The sequence below is a fragment of the Bos indicus genome, chromosome 12 (assembly GCF_029378745.1).
Source record: "Bos indicus isolate NIAB-ARS_2022 breed Sahiwal x Tharparkar chromosome 12, NIAB-ARS_B.indTharparkar_mat_pri_1.0, whole genome shotgun sequence".
Lineage (NCBI taxonomy): Eukaryota > Metazoa > Chordata > Mammalia > Artiodactyla > Bovidae > Bos > Bos indicus.
The window spans coordinates 11,617,597-11,641,845 of NC_091771.1; the positions used below are offsets into that span (position 1 = coordinate 11,617,597).

The 24,249-nt window shown below is 44.5% G+C and overlaps 1 protein-coding gene across 5 annotated transcripts in view; it reads right to left on the reverse strand.

The window, feature by feature from the left end:
- Positions 1 to 24,249, reverse strand: part of VWA8 (von Willebrand factor A domain containing 8) — a 400,893-nt gene that overhangs the window by 12,986 nt on the left and 363,658 nt on the right. For 3 of the 5 annotated variants that reach the window (XM_070800011.1, XM_070800010.1, XM_070800013.1), the window contains exons 41-42: positions 18,906 to 19,031; positions 16,265 to 16,423 (exon numbers count right to left, since the gene is read on the reverse strand). In XM_070800011.1, coding sequence (XP_070656112.1) covers positions 16,265 to 16,423; positions 18,906 to 19,031 — 285 coding nt within the window. Of the gene's footprint in view, positions 1 to 6,014; positions 6,743 to 14,802; positions 15,873 to 16,264; positions 16,424 to 18,905; positions 19,032 to 24,249 lie in introns of those variants that run through there. The other 2 variants (XM_070800014.1, XM_070800012.1) reach the window with 2 other exon arrangements.

Sequence of the window (24,249 nt, forward strand, 5' to 3'; positions counted from 1 at the left end):
CAGGGGGAAGATGAGTTCTATTCTAGACATGCTGGAACTGTGCATTTGGGAGACATCAGAGAAGAAACCTATTTCTTGTCGTCTGCGATGTGGCTGTCACCCTCAGGAGGGGTCAGTGTGACTCTCAAGGGTGACTACACAGAGAGAGAAGAGCAGAGGGCCCCAACCAAGTCTTGGGGGGCACCCTCCTCGTTGAGGTGGAAGAAAGACCCAGGGTGGAGTGAAGAAGATGTGAAAGAGAAGTGGCGGATGCAGAGTACCCAGAATGGCCCTGGAAATCAGTGTGCATGGCTCAGAAGCGGCTGTGCAACTGTGCTGAGTGACATTCACCACGGCCAGCCAGAAGCAGGGTGACTAATGACCCCTGCGCAGAGAATCATTGGAGGCCTTCAGGGGCACAATTTCAGTAAAAGGTTTGTGGTATGAGACAAAAATAGAACAGCATCTAGACAGGTGTTTGGGGAGAGGTGCCTACATTTCATTGGCACCTCATTGGCTATAAAGAGAGGAGACGACTCATTGGAAAAGACCCTGATGCTGGGAAAGATTGAGGGCAGGAGGAGAAGGGGGTGACAGAGGATGAGATGGTTGGATGGCATCACCGACTCGATGGCTGTGAGTTTAAGCATAATGAAGGACAAAGAAGTCTGGCGTGCTGCCGTTCATGTGGTTGCAGAGTCAGACATGATGGAGCGACTGACCAACAACAAGAAAGGAGGCGGTGGGGAGAGATCAGGGTCACGGTCAGAGGGCCAAGTTTGGAGAGAGGGGAAGGACACGTTTTTCCTGAGACTAAAAGCAAGGCAGAGAGGATAAGAGTGGACAGAGACAAGTATACAATTGAAGGGATAAGTGGACAAATGAAGGCCCATATAGGATGTCTATTTAAAAGCTATAAATCATGGTCTCCTGTATCACAGGCAGATTCTTTACCGTCTGAACCACCAGGGAAGCCCATAAATCAGGCTGAAAATTGCTAAATAAAGTATGTTCTTCCTCTACTTTGATAAATAGACATTATAATGACCTGGAAAGCCAGGGTCAAATTCCGAACACTTGGATTCTCAAAGCTCCGTGCTAGAACACGGCGGTGTGGGCAGGACTGGCCCCTGGCTTGCAGCCCACGTCCTTCTCTCTGTAGCTGGCTCTGTCCCCACCTCGAGGGGCTCACAGGCACGTGTGTGGACACCCGGTCCTCGTGTCCACACGCCATCACACTTTTCTGTCCTCACAGTGCTGGCTGTGCACACTGTTGGCCAGTCTGGCCCAGGAAGATGGACCTAAGAAAGACGCCCAAGAAACAGACTTGGGGTCACCGGAGCAAGACAGCTGGGGATCCCAGGAACTGGGAGTAGGTTCTAGACACAGAATCTAAGTGGGCTTGCTCCACTGGCCCCACGGACTCTTCCCTCAATGGAAGGGCATGCTCAGAGGAGGGCCAGGGCGGGACATTAGTCTGTGCCTGATTTTAGAGTGTTTTATTAAAAATACAAAGGATGATATGAAAGAATATTGGGGGAAATTTGCCGATCCACTAAAAAAGCTTGGTAAGAAATGCTTTCCAGGGATATAACAAATTCCATATATGAAAAAAAAAAATCTCTGTATCTAGTTTGCTGTCATTGTCGTGAAAAGGTGGCAAAATTTAAAACCTAAAGGCAGCACAGCCCTGGACGATGGAGTGCTGGCTTCAGTATATGCCTGACCACGGTCACCAAGGCCTCAGCACGAGGACTGGCCTAGATGTGGAGAAAACCTGCACAATTCCCCCAGGGACACAAGCGCCAGGCCCCGTCCAGACTGACTGACAATGGTCACGGCAGCAACTGTTCTAAATGGAGAACAATGGCGACCACAGCAGTACTCTTGCCTGGAACATCCCATGGACAGAAGAGTCTGACCGGCTGCAGTCCATCGGATCACAAGAGTCAGACACAGCTGAGTGATTAAACCACCACTGGCCAGGCAAACTGCTCTCATCATGGGGCTGTGAAGTAATCTGTTAAAACGGGAATCTTACACATGACGGGGTAAGATCAGTTCCTCGAAGCAGAAGTAAGTTTCTCTTATTTGGCTCAGATGAGAGGGCTATAAATACATATTTGACTTTTTCTTCTCCTTTTAACTGATGGTTAAATATCTTACTGACCAGATGACGATGGGCGATACTATATAAATAACTATTTGACCATGTGGTCTGCTTACAGGGTTGCCACAACTGGTCACTGGAAGGGAAAAACTTGCTAGTTAATTATTAAACAAATAGTAGTCAGGCTTCCCTGGCGACTCAAGGGTAAAGAATCCGCCTGCTGATGCAGGGGGACACAGGTTGGGTCCCAGGCCCCGGAAGATCCCACGTGCCCTGGAGCAATTAAGCCCCTGTGTCACAACTCCTGAGTCTGTGCTCGGAGACTACAAGCCACAACTACTGACCCCGAGAGCTGCAGCTACTGAGGCCCGAGCGCCCCGGAGCCTGGCTCACAGCAAGGGAGGCCATCATAATGAGAAGTCCTGGGACTGCAACTAGAGCGCAGTCCCTGCTCTTCGCAACGGGAAAAAGCCTGCAGAACAACGAAGACCCAGTGCAGCCAAAAGAAAAACAAACAAAAAAATTTAAAAAACTATAAAAAAAAAATAGTAGTCAAATGAATTGTTGGATGTTTCTTAACAAAAACAGATACTGATTGACTGAACCTCCACAAACATTTAGTCACAAAACAGTCTATCATTTGATAGATCTATCACTTAATTATCTGCCCAGGAGAAAAAAAGCATTCTATACTTTTTCGGGTAAATGAGATAGACAGGTGAGCTGCACACCTTCCTCCCTCCTCCCTCCCTCCCTTTATTCGCAGTAAGGAAAGTGCAGTTTGCAGAAAGGGCTGCCTTTGCCTGTGTCTAGCTGGTATTACAAAGGCTGAGAAGACACGCCTAAAGGACAGGATGAGGCTTTTAAAATAGCTTGCAGGCTCTGGTTCTCATCTTCCAAACGGGCTTGGGGATTCTTCTGGGTCCAAAGTAAATAAAATGCTTGAGAGGAATTCAAAGTACATCCAAATGTGAAGCATTCACTGGCGTTACTGGGGATCATGTTAAGCTTCCATGAAAAACCATCTTTCTATGTCGTAATTATCTGGGATCTGCTCTCCAAGGATCCCAACACACTTTATAGAGAGTAATTTGCTAATCCTCAAAATCGTCTGGGTGAAAGGAAAAAGTATAAGAACTCATCCGTTTCTACCGCCTGATTCTGCCACTTACCCAGTCCGTCGCTCGTCGGGACAGACAGGGTCTCACACAGGCTTCCAGGCAGGACTCATAGACCTCACTAAACAAGGACCTCATTGTTGCTGTCGACCGTCTAACATTTATTTTCTTTCTGTTTTTCTGCCTAACATTTAGACCACAACTTTTTCTAAGTAGCTCAAAATTTTTGTGATCATGATTTCTCCACTTTTCCGAGCCTCCCTTAAATCTCTGCGGAGTCCTGCATTTAACATCCAACATAAACATTAAACCACAGCAGTAAAGAAAAGTCTTAACTAGAGAGGACCGATTTTAATACTTTTTTTGCTTTAGAAACTTGTTTAAATACCCTTTTGCTATATTTTCTTTTGCAAATCTCATTTGTTCAGAGAATGCCAGGAAAAAAATGAAAACAAATGCTGAGTTTCGGTCCAAGACACAAAAATTTATCATCAGATTAGAAGGATGATTTATAATATAATATTTAGATGGCAAAGAAAAGCTTTATTTCCAACAAAGAGCTACTAGCATTTTTATGAATAAGGTTTGTGTTTAAATTTCTTTTGGGAAGGATAATCATTTGCTAACTTTAGGAGAAACTGTGCTTTATTATACCTGTTGGGCTTCCCTGGTGGCTCAGGTGGTAAAGAATCTGCCTGCAATGGGGGAGATCTGGGTTCAATCCCTGGGTTGGGAAGATCCCCTGGAGGAGGGCATGGCAACCGACTCTAGTATTCTTGCTGGAGAATCCCTACACACAGAGGAGCCTATCGGCCTACAGCCCACAGTGTCACAAAGAGTCGGACACGACTAAGTGACTAAGCACATATCTCTATATTTTAAGTAGCAAGAGACAATCATTTGAGGCTATTTTGGAGATCTGATAATATGTGAAATTCTAATCTCCTTCTGGACCTACAAATACACCATTCTCAGGTAGGACTGCTGACAGGCAACCAGCCAAGGATTAGACAATAAATATAATTAAAAAGGTCAAGAGATGTGCCAACAGAACTCTAGGGTGTAGACAATGATCTACAGTATCAGTTACTGCTAAGCTTTTCATAGAGAAGTCAGTGTAAAGAGAATGATGTTCTGGAGGTCACAGACTCTAGCCTTAGCTCCAACTTTAACAAGCTTTGTGATCTTAGGTGAGTCACTTAACCCCTCCAAATCTTATTTCCACATTACAAATAATGCTGGCTTAGATGACCTCTAACCCTGTGTGCCTGTAAACCACTGAGCCTCTCTGACTAGTAGGGATGATCTCTGTTTCACCTAATCTCAGAGGGTCATTGAAAGGCTAGGACAATACATTTAGTGAGTATAATGTCAACATTATGGTTTACAAAGTGCTTCTGTCTATCTCATTTCATTCTGATTTTCTCCACACCTTTGTGATTGGTGTTCTTAATATCATTTCCCAAATTAAAAAAATTGATGCTCAGAGAGATTAACAGGCTTTCTTAAGGTCAGAGATCTAGTGGTGGCGGAGGTGGAATCTGAATCCGGGCACTCTAAGTCCAATGCTTTTACTGAAGAGAAACAACCTTTCCCTAACTACTGCCCCGCCCCTCTAGCCTGTCCCAGTCTTTACCTAGGATTTTTGAACTTTCACATCTATGATTGAGTCCATTCTGAATTCTTGTTTAACTCTGAATGGACTTAGAGAAGTCTGTATACCCTTCTTCACTTTTACTTCCAAGCAGCAGCAAGAATGTATTCAGGAAATTCCCTGGTGGCCCAGTGGTTGGGACTCTGTGCTTCCACTGCCAGGGCTTGATCCCTGGTCACGGAACTAAAATCCCTCAAGCTATGTGGTGTGGACAAAAAAATAAATAAATAAGAAGAAAAAAAGTCCATTTGGGAATTCTTTGGTGCTCCAGGGGTTAGGACTCAGAGCTTCCACTGCCATGGGCCTGGGTTCAGTCTCTGGTTGAGGAGCTAAGATTCTGCAAGCTGCATGGTACAGCCAAAAAAAAAAAGAATTTATCCAAAGCCTGAGCTGATAAGATGATTGATTTCTCTTTCTAAATGTGGGAAACATGCCTGAGATATTAGAAAAAGGAGAGTGATAGATGCTGAACTAAGTTTTTGATAGAAGGAATTTTCCCAGCAGGTGCTGGTTTGAGTCACACCTTTCCACATCTTTCTGACCAAGATATCTTTGAGAAAAGTATGTCTCCTACACCTCCTTTGGATGATGGAGGAGAAGATAAGAGTGCTTTATGTAAATGGTATATATGCACTAGAGAGGCAAATATCAATGAGCTTATATTTATTCAGTTATTCAGTCATTCATCAAATAGTTTCTAAACGCCTAAGTCTGTTCCAGCTTTGTTATAGGGACTGGAGTTTCACTGAGGAGCAGGGTAGTCATGGAGCTTATATTCCAGTGGAGAAACGAACAAACAAGCAATCATATAAAGCAGGGTGATCTTGTGTGTACCCAGTTATGTTCAACTCTTTGTGATCCCAAGGACTATAGCCTGCCAGGCTCCTCTGTCCATGAAAATTTCCAGGAAAGAATACTCAAGTGAGTTGCCATTTCCTACTCTAAGTGATCTTCAGTTCAGTTCAGTTCAGTCGTGTCTGACTCTTTTCGACCCCATGAATCGCAGCACGCCAGGCCTCCCTGTCCATCACCATCTCCCGGAGTTCACTCAAACTCATGTCCATCAAGTCGGTGATGCCATCCAGCCATCTCATCCTCTGTCATCCCCTTTTCCTCCTGCCCCCAATCCCTCCCAGCATCAGAGTCTTTTCCAATGAGTCAACTCTTCCCATGAGGTGGCCAAAGTACTGGAGTTTCAGCTTGAGCATCATTCCCTCTGATGAACACCCAGGGCTGATCTCCTTCAGAATGGTCTGGTTGGATCTCCTTGCAGTCCAAGGGACTCTCAGGAGTCTTCTCCAACACCACAGTTCAAAGCATCAATTCTTCGGTGCTCAGCTTTCTTCAGTCTAACTCTCACATCCATACATGACCACTGGAAAAACCATAGCCTTGACTAGACGGACCTTTGTTGGCAAAGTAATGTCTCTGCTTTTTAATATGCTATCTGGGTTGGTCATAACTTTCCTTCCAAGGAGTAAGCATCTTTTAATTTCATTTGCTCCTAAATTACAGCTTTCCAAGTATACCGATTGGGCAGAAATAATATGGCTGCAAGAACAAGGAATAAAACGTGAATGAAGAAAAGGCCATGAAGTGGGAGTCAGACATCCTGGCTGTTTACGGTTTAGCTGTGTGACTTTGGGATGTAGATTTTTATTTTCTCATCTTAAAACAGAGGCTGGTGAAAACAATTTCCAAGATCCTCTCTGCTCCCAAGACCCTGTGAGAATTCTGGGGGCCCACCCAAGAAATGGAACGAGAAAGTCTGCTTCACTTAGTTACAGGGGCACCTGTGCCTGTTTTCTCCTGCCAAGGGAGTGAGTCATCTAAGTCTAGGTGGGGATGACTGTTCATTCCCGAAAAGAATGCCTCCAGAATCTGTAAGAAATAATGATCCAGTGTTGGCCCTAGAATAGCGGTTTTCTAACTCTAAAATTTTTTTAAGCAGTGGAATTCTTTCTCCAAATGAAATATTGCACAAAGCCCAGATTGTGAAACGTCATACAATATCAATACAAGTGGAATTGGTTTGGTGGAATTGGGGATGAAGGGGGAAGGGGTAAAAGGTGCCGTCCACACACCTTCGCCCTCCGACATCCTCAGGGGCTCCTCCTACTCTGTTAGGGAGCCTCCCTGGTGGTCTAGTGATGAGGACTTGGCGCTTTCTCTGCCGTGGCCTGAGTTCAGTCTCTGATCGGGGAACTAAGATCCCACGAGCTGTGCGGCGCAGCCAAAAGAAGAAAGATGAAACCACAGTCTTAGAAGTGATTTATATGTCTCCACGGAAACACTACATTTGAGAGGTTTTTTCCAAGTTCAACTTCTCAATAATTCAGCTTATTTTCTGGTGTCACTGTTTGAGTGCTCAGTAGAGAAATACCTAACTTCTGGTGTTACTGAATATTTTGAAGGAAAAAAAAATTAAATTAGGCATTAAGAGCTTTTGCAAAGGTGATCTGCTTTAAGGTTATAGTGAAAATATTCCCAGGGCTTGGAGAAATCATGAGGAACAAACTGGAATGAAGGTAAAGGAAAAAAACGCTTCCTGACTTAAATGAAATGGCTCCCTACTTTTCAGGCCAATGTTTAAGTGCTAGGTGACCATTAAAAATTCTGCTGGTTATAAGATTAGAAGACTTTATGCTGATTATTCAGAGAAGGCAATGGCACCCCACTCCAGTACTCTTGCCTGGAAAATCCCATGGACAGAGGAGCCTGGTGGGCTGCAGTCCATGAGGTCGCTAAGAGTCAGACACGACTGAGAGACTTCACTTTCACTTTTCACTTTCATGCATTGGAGAAGGCAATGGCAACCCACTCCAGTGTTCTTGCCTGGAGAATCCCAGGGGCGGGGGAGCCTGGTGGGCTGACGTCCATGGGGTTGCATAGAGTCAGACATGACTGAAGTGACTTAGTAGCAGCATGCTGATTATTAGCAAATAATGTTGCTCCTGTCTTAAGCCTTCTTCAGTGGTTCCTGAGAATAACTGAACTCAGTGCGTAGAACAATTATGAGAAACTTAAAAAATTCCAGATGCCTCTGAAACGTGTTCTGCCACTGAACTACTTTTTCTTTTCAGACATTCTTGCTCAAAGGTCCTTTCCTTCTCAGTAATTCTTACTTATGGATTTTGCTAAGCTGCAATAAAAGTGGAAAGTGAAGTGTTAGTTGCTCAGTCATGTCTGACTTGTCAAGACCCCAAGACTGTATCCCGCCAGGCTCCCCTGTCCATGGGATTCTCCAGGCAAGAATCCTGGAGTGGGTTGCCAGCTCCTCCAGGGGATCTTCCAACCCAGGGATCGAACCTGGGTCTGCTGCATTTCAGGCAGATTCTTTATTGTTTGAGCCCAGCTTCAACTTGGATTTGGACTCTAATGACCCAGAGCCCAGAAGCTGAGCCCAAGACAAAGAAAACACACAGCAGAGGCCAAGAGAGAGGCTGTGGGAAGAGTCCAGATCCCTGAGCCAGGCCAGTGGCTTCCAAAGTTTTTAAAGCAAACACAGACTAGAGAGCCTTACAACGGAGGTATAACTGCAGGAAGACAACATAAAGAACTTTCTGGAACTGGGGAGTAGGGAGGCTCAGCATATGCTGCTGAATTCCTAACATATGACAGCACATGCAATGCCATCCTGGGCTATGGAATATATAATTTTCACTAGGAACTCCTAAAACTGTCATTTGCTCATGCCTCATTTTATATTTGTTAAGTGACACACTTTCATTACTTATTCCTAGTCCTTATGTTTCCTTCAGAGAAGAGAACATCAAAGTACAGAGAGATTAAATGAGCTGGATATGATCACATAGTATAAAGATACAGAACATGGACTTCCCTGGTGGTCCAGTGGTTAACACTATGCCTTCCAATGCAGGGGGTGCAGGTTCGATCCCTGGTTGGGGAGCTAAAATCCCACATGCCTCCTGGCCGAAAAACCAAAACATAAAACAGAACCAACATTGTAACAAATTCAATAAAAACTTTAAAAATGGTCTTCTCAGTTCAGTTCAGTTGCTCAGTCATGTCTGACTCTTTTCGACCCCATGGACTGTAGCATGTCAGGCTTCCCTGTCCATCACCAACTCCCAAAGCTCGTTCAAATTCATGTCCATCGAGTCAGTGATGCCATCCAACCCTCTCATCCTCTGTCGTTCCCTTCTCCTCCTGCCTTCAATCTTTTCCAGCATCAGGGTCTTTTCCAATGAGTCAGCTCTTCGCATCAGGTGGCCAAAGTATTGGAGTTTCAGCTTCAGCATCAGTCCTTCCAATGAATATTCAGGACTGATTTCCTTTAGGATGGACTGCTTGGATCTCCTTGCAGTCCAAGGGACTCTCAAGAGTCTTCTTCAACACCATAGTTCAAAAGCATCAGTTCTTCGGCACTAAGGTTTCTTTATGGTCCAACTCTCACATCCATATATGACTACTGGAAAACCCATAGCTTTGACTAGATGGACGTTTGTTGGCAAAGTAATGTCTCTGCTTTTTAATATGCTGTCTAGGTTGGTCATAGCTTTTCTTCCAAGGAGCAAGCGTCTTTTAATTTCATGGCTGCAGCCACCATCTGCAGTGATTTTGGAGCCTCCAAAAATAAAGTCTCTTGCTGTTTGCCATTAAGTGATGGGATCAGATGCCATGATCTTAGTTTTCTGAATGTTGAGTTTTAAGCCAACTTTTTCACTCTCCTCTTTCACTTTCATCAAGAGGCTCTTCTTCTCCCCTCAGAAAGATACAGAACCGAGTGAACGGGACTCTGTCACTTGATGTATATGTATCAGATGTCTCTGAGAAGGTACCAAAAAAAAAAAAAAAATCTGCCCACTGTGGCCACTGGCAGGGAGGGTAACTGGGAGCTGAGAGAGGGGAGCAAAGGCTCATTCTTCACCCTGACTTCTTTTGTGCTTTTTACACAGTGTACTATGTGCTCCCATTACTTGTATCTCAACATAGTTCATAATACACGGAGAAAGGTCTTGCAGAATGCATGTAGGCTCCATCCCGCCACCTGCTTGCCTTCTTCAAAGGAGGCCTGGTGAGTGCCAGCAGAGCCTGGGCAGCTGTGGATACTCGCACCCTGGTTATGCTGGCAGGGGTGGTGGGGAGGCTATACACAGTGTCTCCAGTGTACCCACTGTGGGGGGAAGCCTGTCAGGAGTTCTGGAGAATAGAGGCTATTGGGACGAGGTACATGACACCAAGATAAAGTAGCCGACAGATCCAGGATATTCTACCGGACAGATGATCTGGAGTCCCTAGAGAGTGGCCATCACGAAAAGGAAAAGGACAGCGGCAGGAAAGGCAGTGGCCCAGGTTACCAGGGGCTAACAAGACAGGCACGAAAAATGAGGCGGGGACTGCGACTGAATCCCAGATTGAGAAAGATAGTTAGTAACTATTGGGATGGTTTATATTCCATAGCCCAGGAGGGAGGGCAACCATTGGGATAGTTGGGGAAAGTGAACAGGGCTGAATAATTAAAAAATATATACTGGAGTGTAGTAACACTCAGGCGATGGCACCCAACTCCAGTACTTTTGCCTGGAAAATCCCATGGACGGAGGAGCCTAGTGGGCTGCCGTCTATGGGGTCGAACAGAGTCGGACACGACTGAAGCGACTTAGCAGCAGCAGCAGCAGCAGCACTGTGCTAGTTTCTGCTGCACAACAAAGCGGATCAGCCCCATGTTTCCATGTGTCCCCTCTGCTTTGGATTCCTTCTTGTCTAGGCCACCAAGGAACACTGAGTAGAGCTCCCTGTGCTGTCCAGTAGGTTCCTGTTAGTCTCTATTTTATACACAGTATCAATAGTGGATATATATTAATCCTAATCTCCCAACTCATCCCCCTTCCCTCCTCAGTATCCACACACCTGTCCTCTACCTCTGTGTTTACAATAGAATATTACTCAGCCATAAAAAGGAACGAAACTGGGTCATTTGTAGACGAGAATGGACCTAGAGACTGTCATCTAGAGTGAAGTAAGTCAGAGTGAAAAACAAGTATGATATATTAACCCATACATGTGGAATCTGAAAACACTGGTATAGATGATCTTATTTACAAAGCATAAATAAAGACATGGATTGCATATTATAAGTATGATGAAATTATTGGTGATTTTCTTAGAAGTAATAATGATATTGAGATCATATTAGGGAATGTCTTGACTCTTAGCAGAAGTAAAGTATTTAGAGATAAAGAAGTATGACAGGACTTACTTTCCAATGCATCAGAGAGGATATATTCAGAGAGGAACATAAAGCGGATGAGGGAAAAAGGGATCACTTGGTGAATCTAAGCAAAGGCACACGGGTGGTCATCTTACAGTTCTTTCAACTTTCTTGTAGATGAAACCTTTTTCAAAATAAACAAATTTGGAAATAAAGGGGAAAAGTTTAAAAACAAAACAAAACAGGGAAAACAAAGAGAAGCGTCCTGGGCTAGTCTAGCCTTCCGCCTCTGGGCCAAGCCCGTAAAGTCTCTGAGTCTTGGTTTCCGGTCTGAGGAATGAGGAAACTGGAGGGAGTGAACTGTGAGGTGACCGCAGCTCTAAAGGGCAGGGTCACAGTGAAGAGTCTGCAGGCGCAGGACCGGAAGTCCTCCGCATCCTGACTTCCCTCCCCCTCCCTCCAGACGCCCAGTGAAGGACCACTTCTCCTCAGAGAGCTCATCTTGTGAAATCGTAAGGATTTTCTCCTGTTGTGAAGACTTTAATCCTTCTAGTTTCTTAAGACTTTCTGTGCTCTTAAAAAGACATCTGCAGGAACTAGATGTAGTAAATGTGAGGGGTATAAAAGAAAATGCACAAAATCAAAACCGTTAAAGTACTTCCTGTTAAAAATCAAATAGCATAAAACACGATGAAGCTTCGAGCCCTGAAAGACCTTTATTGTATCTCAGTGTCTTCCTGTAATTTCACCTGGATTTGTCAGTAAATCAAGTATATTTCAATAAAAATGTTTAGAAAGTCAAATATAACTATGTTACCTTCTCAATATTTCTGTAGTTTCACAGATTAAAAAAATGAGGAAATTCTTTACAGTGTTGGGGCAATTGAAGAGACCCTCACAAGTACCGTATATTAACGCATATATGTGGAATCTGAAAAGACTGGCATAGGTGATCTTATTTACAGAGCAGAAATAGAGACACGGACGTAGAGAACAAACATAGGGATACCAAAAGGGGAAGTGGGGGAGGAGATGAACTGGCAGATTGGTATTGACGTGTGCACACTATTGACATGTGTCTGTGCTCATCGTGTCCGACTCTTTGTGACCCCATGGACTACAGAGGAGCCTTCCAGGCAAGAATACTGGGGTAGGTTGTCATTTCTTCCTTCAGGGCATCATCCTGACCCAGGATCCAACTCCTGTGGCTCTTGCATTGAAGGGCAGTTTCTTTTACCACTGAGTCACCTGGGCAGCCCCTACACTATTGATACTCTTGTCAGTAAGGGTGGCTCACTGCAGCTCTGATGCTCAATGGAAGAAGAAAGGGCTCTGTATTTTGAACCACTTCCTACCCTCTGAGTGTTTCCTCCATGCCCAAGCCCTAAGAAACCAGTTAGAAGATCCCATACTTTTCTGTTCCTTATCAGTTCCTTATCATACTTTTTTGTTCCAAAGAAAGAGTTCTTTGTTTCCTTATTTATTATCATCTATCTGGGCTTCGGTGGCCCTAGTGGCGAAGAGCCCACCTGCCAATGCAGGAGACATAGGAGATGCGAGTTCCACCCCTGGATCAAGGTGATCACCTGGAGAAGGAAATGGATACCCACTCCAGGATTCTTGCCTGGAGGATTCCATGGAGAAAGGAGCCTGGCATGCGATGGTCCACGGGGTCACAAAGAGTTGAACATGGCTGAAGTGACTTAGCAAGCACACGTGAAATAGATAACTAATGAGAACCCAGCGTATAGCACAGATGCTCTGCTCAGTGCTCTGTGGTGATCTAAATAGGAAGGAAAGCCGAAAGAGGGGATATGTGTATACAGATAGCTGATCACTTTGCTGTACAGTAGAAATGAACACAACATTGTAAAGAAACTATGCCCCAATAAATTTTTTTCAAATAATAAAAAGAAAAAAGGTGGGAAAAGCCCTAAAAAAAAAAAAGAGAGAGACTGTGAGCAAAATACTACTTTGGGGATGGTTCCCCAAAGGCGGGTGTCTGGAGAGGTGTGCTGTGCTGTGTCTTTATTACTGCATGCCTCTGTGGAGTCATCTATCAGAATTAATTTTTATAGGTCTTCCTTGAAAGGTTACAAGCTCAAGGTTGGCAGGCAACGCTGTACCTGAAAGACCACTGCTCTTAGCAAGTGCTCAATCAGCGCTTGTAATTTTGTTGAATTTAGCTGAAATTCAGCAGGTCATGTGCCAACAATTTGTTTTCTAATTGTCAATCAGAAACAAAACAAAACAAGATCTTGTGAATGCTTGTTTCTTTGATATTATTTCTTTTTTTGTACAACATGTCCAGTTTGGCTAATTGTTCTTCCAGATTACAGACTTTTAACGGTGAGAATTAGACAAACACAAATCTCTCCATATATTCCGCATGTGCGATGCAGTGAAATGTCCAACACGCTCCCTCCCTGTTAGCTTGGTCACTTCCTGCCTTCTGTCTCAACCTTTACCCAGTCCTGGGGAACTCTGTCAGTCCATTTCTTGCTGAACTTCTACTGAATCTTTCTAAAAATCTGCAAGAAGTAGCTTCACATACAGAACAGTTCCATTCTCATAGACATAGAAATCCTCTTTCTAATGGAAAAATTTTTTCTAGGTAACTATGAATATCTAGATAACTCTGGGCTTCCCATGTGGCTCAGTGGCAAAAAGAATCTTCCTGCCAAGACAGGAATTGTCAGCAACCCCAGTTTGATCCTTGGGTCCAGAAGATCCCCTGGAGAAGGAAATGAAAACCCACTCCAGTATTCTTGCTTCTTGCCTGGAAAATCCCACGGACTAGAGGAACCGCGTGGGCTAGTCCACAGGGTCGTAAAGAGTCGGACACGACTGAGCATGCACGCACCACATATATGAATATGCCAGTTTTAACTGTGGAATGTTTGCTGTGGTCTATGAGGGGTTAAAATCTTCATGTAACTCAAAGGGAGCTCAAAGGGAGCTGAGGTACCCTGGGCTTTAAGATCCACAAGAGAAGTGAATGGGCTGATCTAATTATTCGCAGAACCCAAGGTTTTAAAACATAGGTGGGATTTATGCTGGTACAATGGATGTCTAACCATCTACTTCAACACAGTGGTCCACGTGATTGAAGAATTAGGCTCCATCTTATACTAGCAAAGACCTAAATTACTTAAAAATGTTAAACCCATATGACATAAAAAAGTACATACACAGTGGAATATTACTCAGTCATAAAAGAATGAAATAATGCCTTCTGCAGCAACATGAATGGACCTAGAAATTATTGTACTAAGTGAAGTAAGCCAGACCAAGACAAGTATCATATGAGAACACTTATATGCAGAATCTAAAAAAGAAAAAAAAACCCAAATGAACTTATTATTGTACTAAGTGAAGTAAGCCAGACCAAGACAAGTATCATACAAGAACACTTATACGTAGAATCTAAAAAAGAAAAAAAAAACCCAAATGAACTTATTTCCAAAACAGAAAGAGAGTTATACACACAGAATACAAACTTATGGTTATCAAAGGGGAAAGGGATGAGGGGAGGAGTACATTAGGAGGATGGGATTAACATACACACACCACTATATATAAAATAGATAAGCAACAAGGACCTACTGTATAAAACAGGGAACTACACTCAGTATCATGCAATAACCTATAACGGAAAAGAATATGAAAAAGAATATATATATATATATATATATATATGAATCACTTTGCTGCATACCTGAAACTAACATGATATTTTAAATCAACTGTACTTCAATAAAACATTTTAAGAAAACACAGAAAAGTAAAAAAAAAATCAAAATCAAGAAAAACTCATTTGAAGGGAGGGAGGGCCAAGGAGGGAAAGCGCTGAACACTCGTCTGGGAGCCATAAGGCAGAACAGGGCCCGCCTGGCCGTGCTCGGATCGTGGCACAGAGACTCCTGGCAACTGAACCCAGGAGGGGTCTGGGGCAGCCCCGTGGTGCTCACTGGTCACCAGGGGCAGCGCATTCCAGCTCCTCAGGGAGACAGAGCTGCTCCCCATGGCAAGGGCCCACATCCCACTCATGTTTGCAGGACATGGACGCTTATCCCTTCATCGTAAAAGGATTCACACAGAGCTTCACACAAGGGACTCTGGGAGCCTCGCAGCCTTGAAAGGGGGCCCAAAGTCAACGAAGCAGCGGGTTTCAGTCTGCTTCTTGCTGTATCCATCACAACACACGGACATGGCTCAGCACAGTAATCCCCAGGTGCGGGCAGGATGTCAAGCTAAGTCACGGGAGATGGGCTGTTTCTGAAGGACGTGTTTGATCCCCAATGTGGTTGAGAATATTTAGGATAGACTGAGTACCCGTGACCCATGGCTGCACATATATTGCTCCTCTCAACTGAACTGCTGATAATAATTACTCAGTACCGTGTTCAGGTTATTTGCTCTGGTCAAAGCCAGGAGTACGGGTGCCCTTCGCAGAGCTCAGGTCTCTGAAGGAGGAGGCAAAGCAAACTCAGCGATGACAAAAGGGATATCACTGAAAGGGGATCATTTCTCCCAGGGCAAGCACCTTCGCCATCAGCTTTGTGACCCTCCCTGTGAGCCAAGGCAAGGCAATGCTGAGAACTGTGATAGGTGGCCTGGTTGGTGATGCAGCAGGCATGGATGGGTGGGTGAGGGGTGCTGGGGTGGGGATGGTGGCCCTGAGAAACCTGGGGAGACGCCTGCCGTGCTTCTATCTGCCTGTTTCTGCCCCTCCCCACCCCACTCCAACGTGCGGCTTCCTGGGTGGCTCAGCGGTAAAGAATCTGCCTGCCGATGCAGGAGACGCAGGTTCCATCCCTCGGTTGGGAAGATCCCCTGGAGAAGGAAATGGCAACCTGCTTCAGTATTCTTGCCTGGGAAATCCCATGGACAGAGGAGCATGGCGGGCTCTAGTCCAGAGGGTGCCAAAAGAATCTGACACGAAACAACAACAACGGCAACACCACAACATCGCACAACTTGTCAAGGGCAGTGCTTTCTTCTGTAGCTACTGGTCTTTAGGTCACGGTCTTATCATTTTCTGATTATTAGAGCAGATGAAACAGAAGGCTCCCTTTCTCGGTGCTGACAGATGGGGTGATGAGAAGATGAAGACCCTGTCTGCTCCAGGTGAGCACCCCCCAGCCAGCCTCATGTCCTGACTCGGGGCGACTTCTGGGCAGATGGGGTCTGGGGTGCCTCTCACCCTCCACAGTTCACGCCATTACCTTAAACTTCTCCTCATAGTTCTCGAAGGCCTCCATGACCATGCACACAGCTTCCATAGAGCGCTCGAGCCGGCCATCCACCCCGTTGAAGCGGTACATGCTGCCCGACACGTCTACCACCAGGCGCAGGCGCTTGGGTTTCTGTTGGGGGCTGCCCATCTGAGGGAGGGATGACAGAAAGGCCTTGAGAACCAGAAACCATCACTGGCTGCTGTTCTGAGGGGTCTCACGCCAGCCCCAGAATGCCAGCGGCCAGGTAGGTAGGTCAGCTGTAGGCTGCGCCCTGCACAAGGCTGTCCTGGCAGGTGGGGAGGCATGGGTTGCTACTGTTGGGAATCGGGTCGCACAGCAGGTGAGTAGCAGGCTCCCTGTCAATCATATTACCTCCCAAGCTCTGCCTTATGTCAGATCAGCGGCGACATGAGATTCTCATAGGAGCACAAACCCTACTGTGAACTGCGCATGTGAGGAATCTAGGCTGCATACTCTTTATGAGAATCTAATGCCTAATAATCTCATTCTGAAGATGAGATGGTTGGATGGTATCACCGACTCAATGGACATGAGCTTAAGCAAACTCCGGGAGATAGTGGAAGACAGGGAAGCCTGGTGTGCTGCAGTCTACAGTGTAGCAAAGAGTCAGACACGACTTAGCGACTGAACAATTATTTCATCATATAATCACAATGTAATAATAATAGAAATATCAATAAAGCGCACAATAAACAAAATGTGTTTGAATCATCCCGAGACCACCCCCCCCACCAACCCTGCTTGGTCCGTGGAAAAATTGTCTTCCATGAAACCTGTCCCCGGTGCCCAAAAAGCTGGGGACTGCTGATCTACAGAATTTCAGTAAATGGAGCTTCAGATTTGTGTTGGTAGTTGGGGCCACACGGGGGAGGATTTTCCTTTGGAATATGGTCCTTTGGAGGACCAACCTAGTCCAGTAAGACTTCCTTAATGAGACTGATGCCATCTTAAAAACAATAATCAGGAAAGAATATAAACCCCAATGTGTCATTTTCCCATTAAGCTTTAGAACCAGTTTCTCTAGGAAGATGGAGCTATTCTGGCAGCCCACAGCGATTTTACCTATTGTGTGGTGACCTGAAAATCACTTCCACATGGTCAGTAAGAAATGTCAGATTCCTAAAATCAGGGATGTGAGGGGCAGGGGCCTCTTGCAAAGAAATGAAGGAAAAACTCTCTTCCTGTCTTTTGTCTTTAGGAAGCTTTCAGTTTTCTACTCCTTCCAGTGACTGAATTACTGCTTCTTTTTACTTTTCCTGGCATTAAAGGCATGAACGTGGCATCGAACTACAGGTCAGCAAGAACCATCAATTAAAATGTGAAACGCTTAGGAGTTTCAGTTTGGTTTTGGACCCAGGCCTGCCGATGTGCAGAAAGAAAAACAAAAGTATGCTTGTCAGATTTACTTACAAGAGAAAAAGGAGAAAAATTCCAGATTATTCGGTTACCATACACTCGGTGACATGTGTGAAAACGAATGAGAAAAGTTAGTCATTTGAAGAAAATGCTGTGGGTTCTGGAGTGTACTGGTTGGAGACAGATTCAGTGTACTTCTGAAAAGCTCGTTGAGTCTGCCTGCGTCAGGCACTGCCTACAGTGCCTCGTGCTGCCATGACGACCCACACTTTCAGATGTATTTAAGCACAGTGGTGGCCCACAGTGAGTCCGTGAAGAAAGCGGCCACTGGCTCATACCAGCATGGCCCCCTCCACCCCACCGACCCCCCAGGTCTCAGTGGCTGCTCAGCAATTCCAGTTATTCGAGGATTTTCGAAGTCCAGAGCCCTCTAAGAGACTCACCTACTTGCCATTTTTTGCCTCTTGTATTAGTGCAAATATTTTAATGTTATGACTCTTAAACTTTACACTCTGGGAGAAATCCTTATTTTCTAAAAATTTCTTTGGTCACAGGATAAACACAGATCTTTAAAGAAACAGAAGAGCGAAAACCACTAAGGTGGCTTTAGTGTTCTCATCTGTGTCACCCTCTGGGATTCAGGGACACGGAGTGACTTGCGTTTCCCCTCTAGGGCACCGCTCTGTGTCCTGGGGGCTCGTCTGCGAGATGGCAGCGGCCTCTCTGGCTTCCAGCGGCTGCTGGCAGGCACTGGCGGGACACCAGAGCTGGGGGTGGCATGTTCATTTCCTCTGCCCCTGTCCCGCGGCCCGAGGGTGGTCCTCCTTCTGCTTACGGCCGCGGCCCTTGGCAGGCAGCCCTCTCCATGACCCACCGTGTCCAGGTTCCAGTAAGTGCCCTCTCCTCCGCCCTTTCACACTAAGGGCAGATCCTTGCTGTTGGAAGACCACACTGTCTCTTTTTGGACTTCCTACACCCCACCCTTACTTGTGTAAACAGTCTTTTTATTAGGTTCCCTCAAATGCTCAATTTGAGTGTGCCTGGTATTTCTTGACTCATGCTGGAATCTTGATTCATATAATAAACAGTGTAATATTTATGTTTTCTTCTAATTAAAAAAATATATATAATGCTTTCCTTGATGGCCATATTCAGGGTTTGTAGTCTTTCGACTAAAACAGCGACTCCAGGAAGCGTCTGCCTGTGAAGAAGGTCAAACTACAGATCGAGGCTCCCAGGGCACCATGCTTACCTGTGGCTCCAGCTCACCCCGGCGTTTGTAGATGGCTTTTTCTCCAGTCAGCCCATCAATGATCTTGGCATCATCTAGCTCCCCAGTAGCCTGGTGTCTTAGCCACTGTCTTTCTTTACCTTTAGCCTACAAAGACACACATGTGAATGCTTACTTTAGTTCTGGAGAGTCCCTGATACATTTTATGCATGAATAACAGGAAACACGGAGCTTCCCTGGTGGCTCAGTGGTAAAGAATCTGCCTGTCAATGCAGGAGACAAGGGTTCGATCCCTGGATTGGGGAGATTCCATGGAGAAGGAAATGGCAACCCACTGCAGTATTCTTGCCTGGAGAATCCCATGGACAGAGGAGCCCATGGGGCTGCCAAAGAGTTGGACGTGACTGAGCAATGAAATAAACTGAACAACAGCAACAGGAAACACATGAGGGATCTTTTCAATACGTGCTGGCTCTGCACGAGCACAGCTTCATAAATGGACTGGTTTCGGCTCTGCTGACAAAGAAATGCCCTTTGTGTAGATTTTGTCCATTACATGTGTTTTAACATATGGAAGGACAAAACGAGCTCACGGCACATATGAACAGGATAGTGGTATGCAAATGAACCTCTGGAGAAGTATGCGATATCTGGAGTGTAATGGTGGTGCATTTCTTCTGGACTTTCTGTCACGGTACTCCTAGAAAATTTATTAGCTAACAAATTAAGCAGCTTGAACCTGTTAACATTGTCCGCAAGCACAGAGAAAACGTAGTCTTCAGGTTCTTAAATGTGATCTTCAGATTCTTCCTTTTCAAGAAGTTGTTGTTCAAGTTCTCTGTGACTTAGAGTACAAATGGGAATAGCTGAGAACCATAGCACACAAACATTTTGTACTGTACTGACATTCTGATCATCTACATTCAAAAATCTCCTAAATTACTTTTCTAAAGATATTTCCACATAATGCTTAAAACTATGCCCAGTGGACTAAGATGACAGTTAAGTGATAAAGAGTCGTAATATCCCAATGAAGGCACAGGTTTATCAAAGCTGATACGTACATTAAGAACCCAGACAATGAAATACTACTCGGTGCTAAAAACAAATCAGCTATCAAGACACGGAACGATATGGAGGTAACTTAACTGCATATTACTAAGTGAAAGAAGTCCATCTGAAAATGCTACAGCATGTATGGTTCCAACAAGACGACATTCTGCAAAAGGGCGAAACTATGGAGAACGTAAAAGAAGTCAGTGGTTGCCAAGGGTTGGTGGAGAGGGAGAGATGAAAAGGCAAGGCACAGAGGATCTTTAGGGCAGTGAAACTTTTAGAGGATACTGTAATGGCAGATACATGTCATTATACATTTATCCAAACCCACAGAATGTACAACACTCAGAGTGATTCCTAATGTAAACTGTGGACTTTGGGTGCGAATGTGTCAGTATAGGTTCATCAGTTGTAGCAAATGTACCGCATCGGTGGTGGATGTTGGTAATAGGGAAGGGCGTGTGTTGGGGCAGGAGGTAGATAGAAATTCTCTGCACTTTCTGCTTAATTTTCTGGGAATCTAAAATTGTTCTAAAAAACTGAAGTCTCTTAAAATATCTAGTTATGAAAATAATGATGACTCTTTACTATACTGGGCCTATTTTCATTTCAGCAATGCACTTATCAAGACAAAGAGTGGCTCAGGGTAGAAAAAGCATCAGACTTGGATTCAGCATGTGAAAATCTTAGTTTTGTCTCACTTTGGGCAGTTATTGAGATTCTCTGTGTCTTTGCAGCCCCGTCTCCAAACTGAGGGGACACTGTGTCTGTGACCGTCTGTTTGAAGTATTACAGTCTGCATTTGGGCTTTGCTGGTGGCTCAGATGGTAAAGAATCTACCTGCAATGTGGGAGACCTGGGTTCGATCCCTGGGTTGGGAAGATCCCCTGGAGGAGGGGACGGCAACCCACTCCAGTATTCTTGCCTGAAGAATCCAAATGGACAGAGGAGCCTGACAGGCTGCAGTCCATGGGGTCACAGAGTCAGACATGATAAGCAACTAAGCACAGCACAGTCTACGTTTAATTAGAAATGAAAGTCACTAGTATTAAGTGGAGGATTTCCCAATTAGTTTTTTTTACTCTTTGCCTCTTCCTAATTATATCAAAATAATGACAGTAATATTTTCTCAAGTAACTGGGAATTGTCCCTAATTTGTAAGCTTCTAAGCATTAATCACGGAGAAGGCAATAGCACCCCACTCCGGTACTCCTGCCTGGAGAATCCCGTGGATGGAGGAGCCTGCAGGAGGCTGCAGTCCATGGGGTCGATGAGAGTGGGACACGACTGAGCGACTTCACTTTCACTTTTCACTTTCATGCATTGGAGAAGGAAATGGCAACCCACTCCAGTGTTCTTGCCTGGAGAATCCCAGGGACGGGGGAGCCTGGTGGGCTGCCGTCTATGGGGTCGCACAGAGTCGGACACGACTGAAGTGACTTAGCAGTAGCAAGCACTAATAAAAGTCTAAAAAGTGACTTTGAAGCAATGTTTTTTTTTTCCCACTAGCAGATCTATTCTTCAATAATATAAATAGCTGAATTGCCTGTCTGCTAAGTGCAACAAGTTATTGGGAAAATAACTCCTTAGGAAACCAGTTCACTTCATGTCTATTTTGACATTAGCGTCAATGTAGTTATGTTAAGCTGGTTTGCTATTGATAGTAAACATTTTGAGAGACTTGGGTGGATAATTAGTTACATGAAACATACTTTGCTTTCCAAAATTCATTTTTCTGCTGCAACATCAGCACTCTCAGCACTCGAAAGAAGCAGAAAACATCTAGAACCACTTAGCAGATATGTAACTGGATGAAAATCTTCCATTATTTGGAGTTTGGTGGGTGGGTGTGGGGTGGGGTGGTGGTGGTATACCAAAAATCTCCTAAATAGCTATCTAAGGCTCTCAGCCATTTGGTTGTTCTCTAAGTTGGGACAGAGTCAGATCTAAGAATAAAAGAGACCTGGGTTTAATCCCTGGATTGGGGAGGTCCTCTGGAGAAGGAGATGGCAACCCCACTGGAATATTCTTGCCTGGGAAATCCCATGGACAGAGGATACAGTCCATGGGATTGCAAAAGAATCAGAGACAACTCAGTGACTAAATAACAAAAACAGTCTTCTAGATATATTTATAAAGATCCCACTATAATGAAGCTATCTGGAGTAAGGATGGTTTGTTATTTTAGATATTCCTATATTTGCCTAAAGTATACTAGTACACTTATCATTTACCAGAAGAACTTTGTCTTCAATTTTCCTTAGTAGGCTTGTGAGATAGAAATCTCACTGGCCAGCTAACTATCAAAGTCATTTCATTATGAGGTAGCTCCTTAAGACTATAAAGTACACAAATGTTAACTCTTTACCAGAGATTTGCAAAATCCTGTGTTATTGATATCAATTCCTGATCAGTGGTAGAGCACAGAGGCCGCTGTAACAGACTGAAGGCACAAGAAGGGAATTACAGGTGGTGTGAGTTTGGGGAAAAGGTCTAACTTAAGAGCAAGAGAACCATGATCCAGTGAAGGTGTGTTAAACAACCAGCCCAATAGCACTGCAAAATTCTTCTTTTGGTATCTATGCTAATAACTGGAAAAGACCCTGATGCTGGGAAAGACTGAGGGCAAGGAGAGAAGGGGGCGACAGAGGATGAGGTGGTTGGCTGGCATCACTGACTCAATGGACATGAGTTTGTACAAACTCAAGGTGACGGTGAAGGACAGGGAAGCCTGGCGTGCTGTAGTTCATCGGGTTGCAGAGAGTCGGACACAACTTAGCCACTGAACAACAACAACAACAACGCTAATAATTAGTAAACATTATAATAAAAGGCGGGCCTTTCTAGGGGATCTATTATTGCCCTTAGTAAGGGGGTTATCAAATTACAAAATACTTATTTTTCCCTTATAATATCATGTTTGTCTGCTGTCTCTAGACTGTCCATCATGGAAGAACCTGGAGATCTGGGGTCTTTACTTTCTTATGCTGGTTTGCTTCTTCTCCTGTGTACAGCTATCATCTTTTAACGTCCTCTCTAGTTTGAAGGCTTTGTTCCCATTCTGTATACCAATAAAAGAAAAAGACTTAATAAAATTTGGGGTGAGAGTGAAGGAAGGGATATGCTTTTTCTAGTAAATCTGCCACCCACTTTTTTGGGTCAACTTTTAAAATTCAAGTATAATATACTCATAATAAAGTGTACAAATCTCAAGTGCAGAGGCAGTGGACTTTAAAAGCAAACACATCTTGTAACCCCCATACCCTTCCGGCCTCCTGGAGTCTCTCTTGGACTTAAGCCAGGCCCTGCCAAGGACCCCTGCCCACCACCTGCCTGACTTCTAGCATCACAGATTAGGTTTGTGTGTTTTTGCATTTCATAAAGTGGGATCGTAAAGTATGTACTCGTCTGTGTCTGGCTTCTTTGGTTCAACATTGTTCCCAGGAGAGGCACTGACACTGTTGTGCCCAGCAGCTCTTGATTCTCTGTCTCTGCCATAACAATGTCCAATCGTGTGACTTTTGACCATACGTCACAACTGATGTCTCATCTGCTGCTGCTGCTGCTAAGTCATGTCCGACTCTGTGTGACCCCATAAATGGCAGCCCACTAGGCTCCCCCGTCCCTGGGACTCTCCAGGCAACAACACTGGAGTGGTTGCCATTTCCTTCTCCAATGCATGAAAGTGAAAAGTGAAAGTGAAGTTGCTCAGTTGTGCCCGACTCTTAGCGACCCCATTGATTGCAGCCCACCAGGCTCCTCCATCCATGGGAGTTTCCAGGCAAAAGTACTGGAGTGGGATGCCATGACTGTGTTATTTCCAGCTTGGGGCTATGATGAGTAATGTCGCCATGAGTATCCTTGACCATGTCTTTTGCGGCAGGTACGGGTGTATTTCAGTTGGGTGGATATGCTGGATACACTCAGGTTTAGGAGATGCCATGAAATAGGTTTCCAAAGTGGTTTTTCCAATTTACATTTCCCAGGATCAGTGTATGAGGGCTTCCTTTGTTTGTATCCTCACCAAAACTTGATATTGACAGTTTCTTTTTTCTTTTAATTTTAGCCATGTTGGTGGGCATCTATTCTCTTCTTTAAATTTTTATTTGTGGATAAATGAATTATTTTTGATTCTGCCTGTCACAGATATTTTTAGAAACAAGAACCAGTACTTTTTGTTTTTGAGAAGTGAAAGAATGTGCTAGGCTTTTGCTCCAGAACGATGGACACAAAGACATTTTTATATAATAGAACTATTCATTCAAGTATATAGCTTGCAGATAAATATGGACGGATAATTTATTATCTA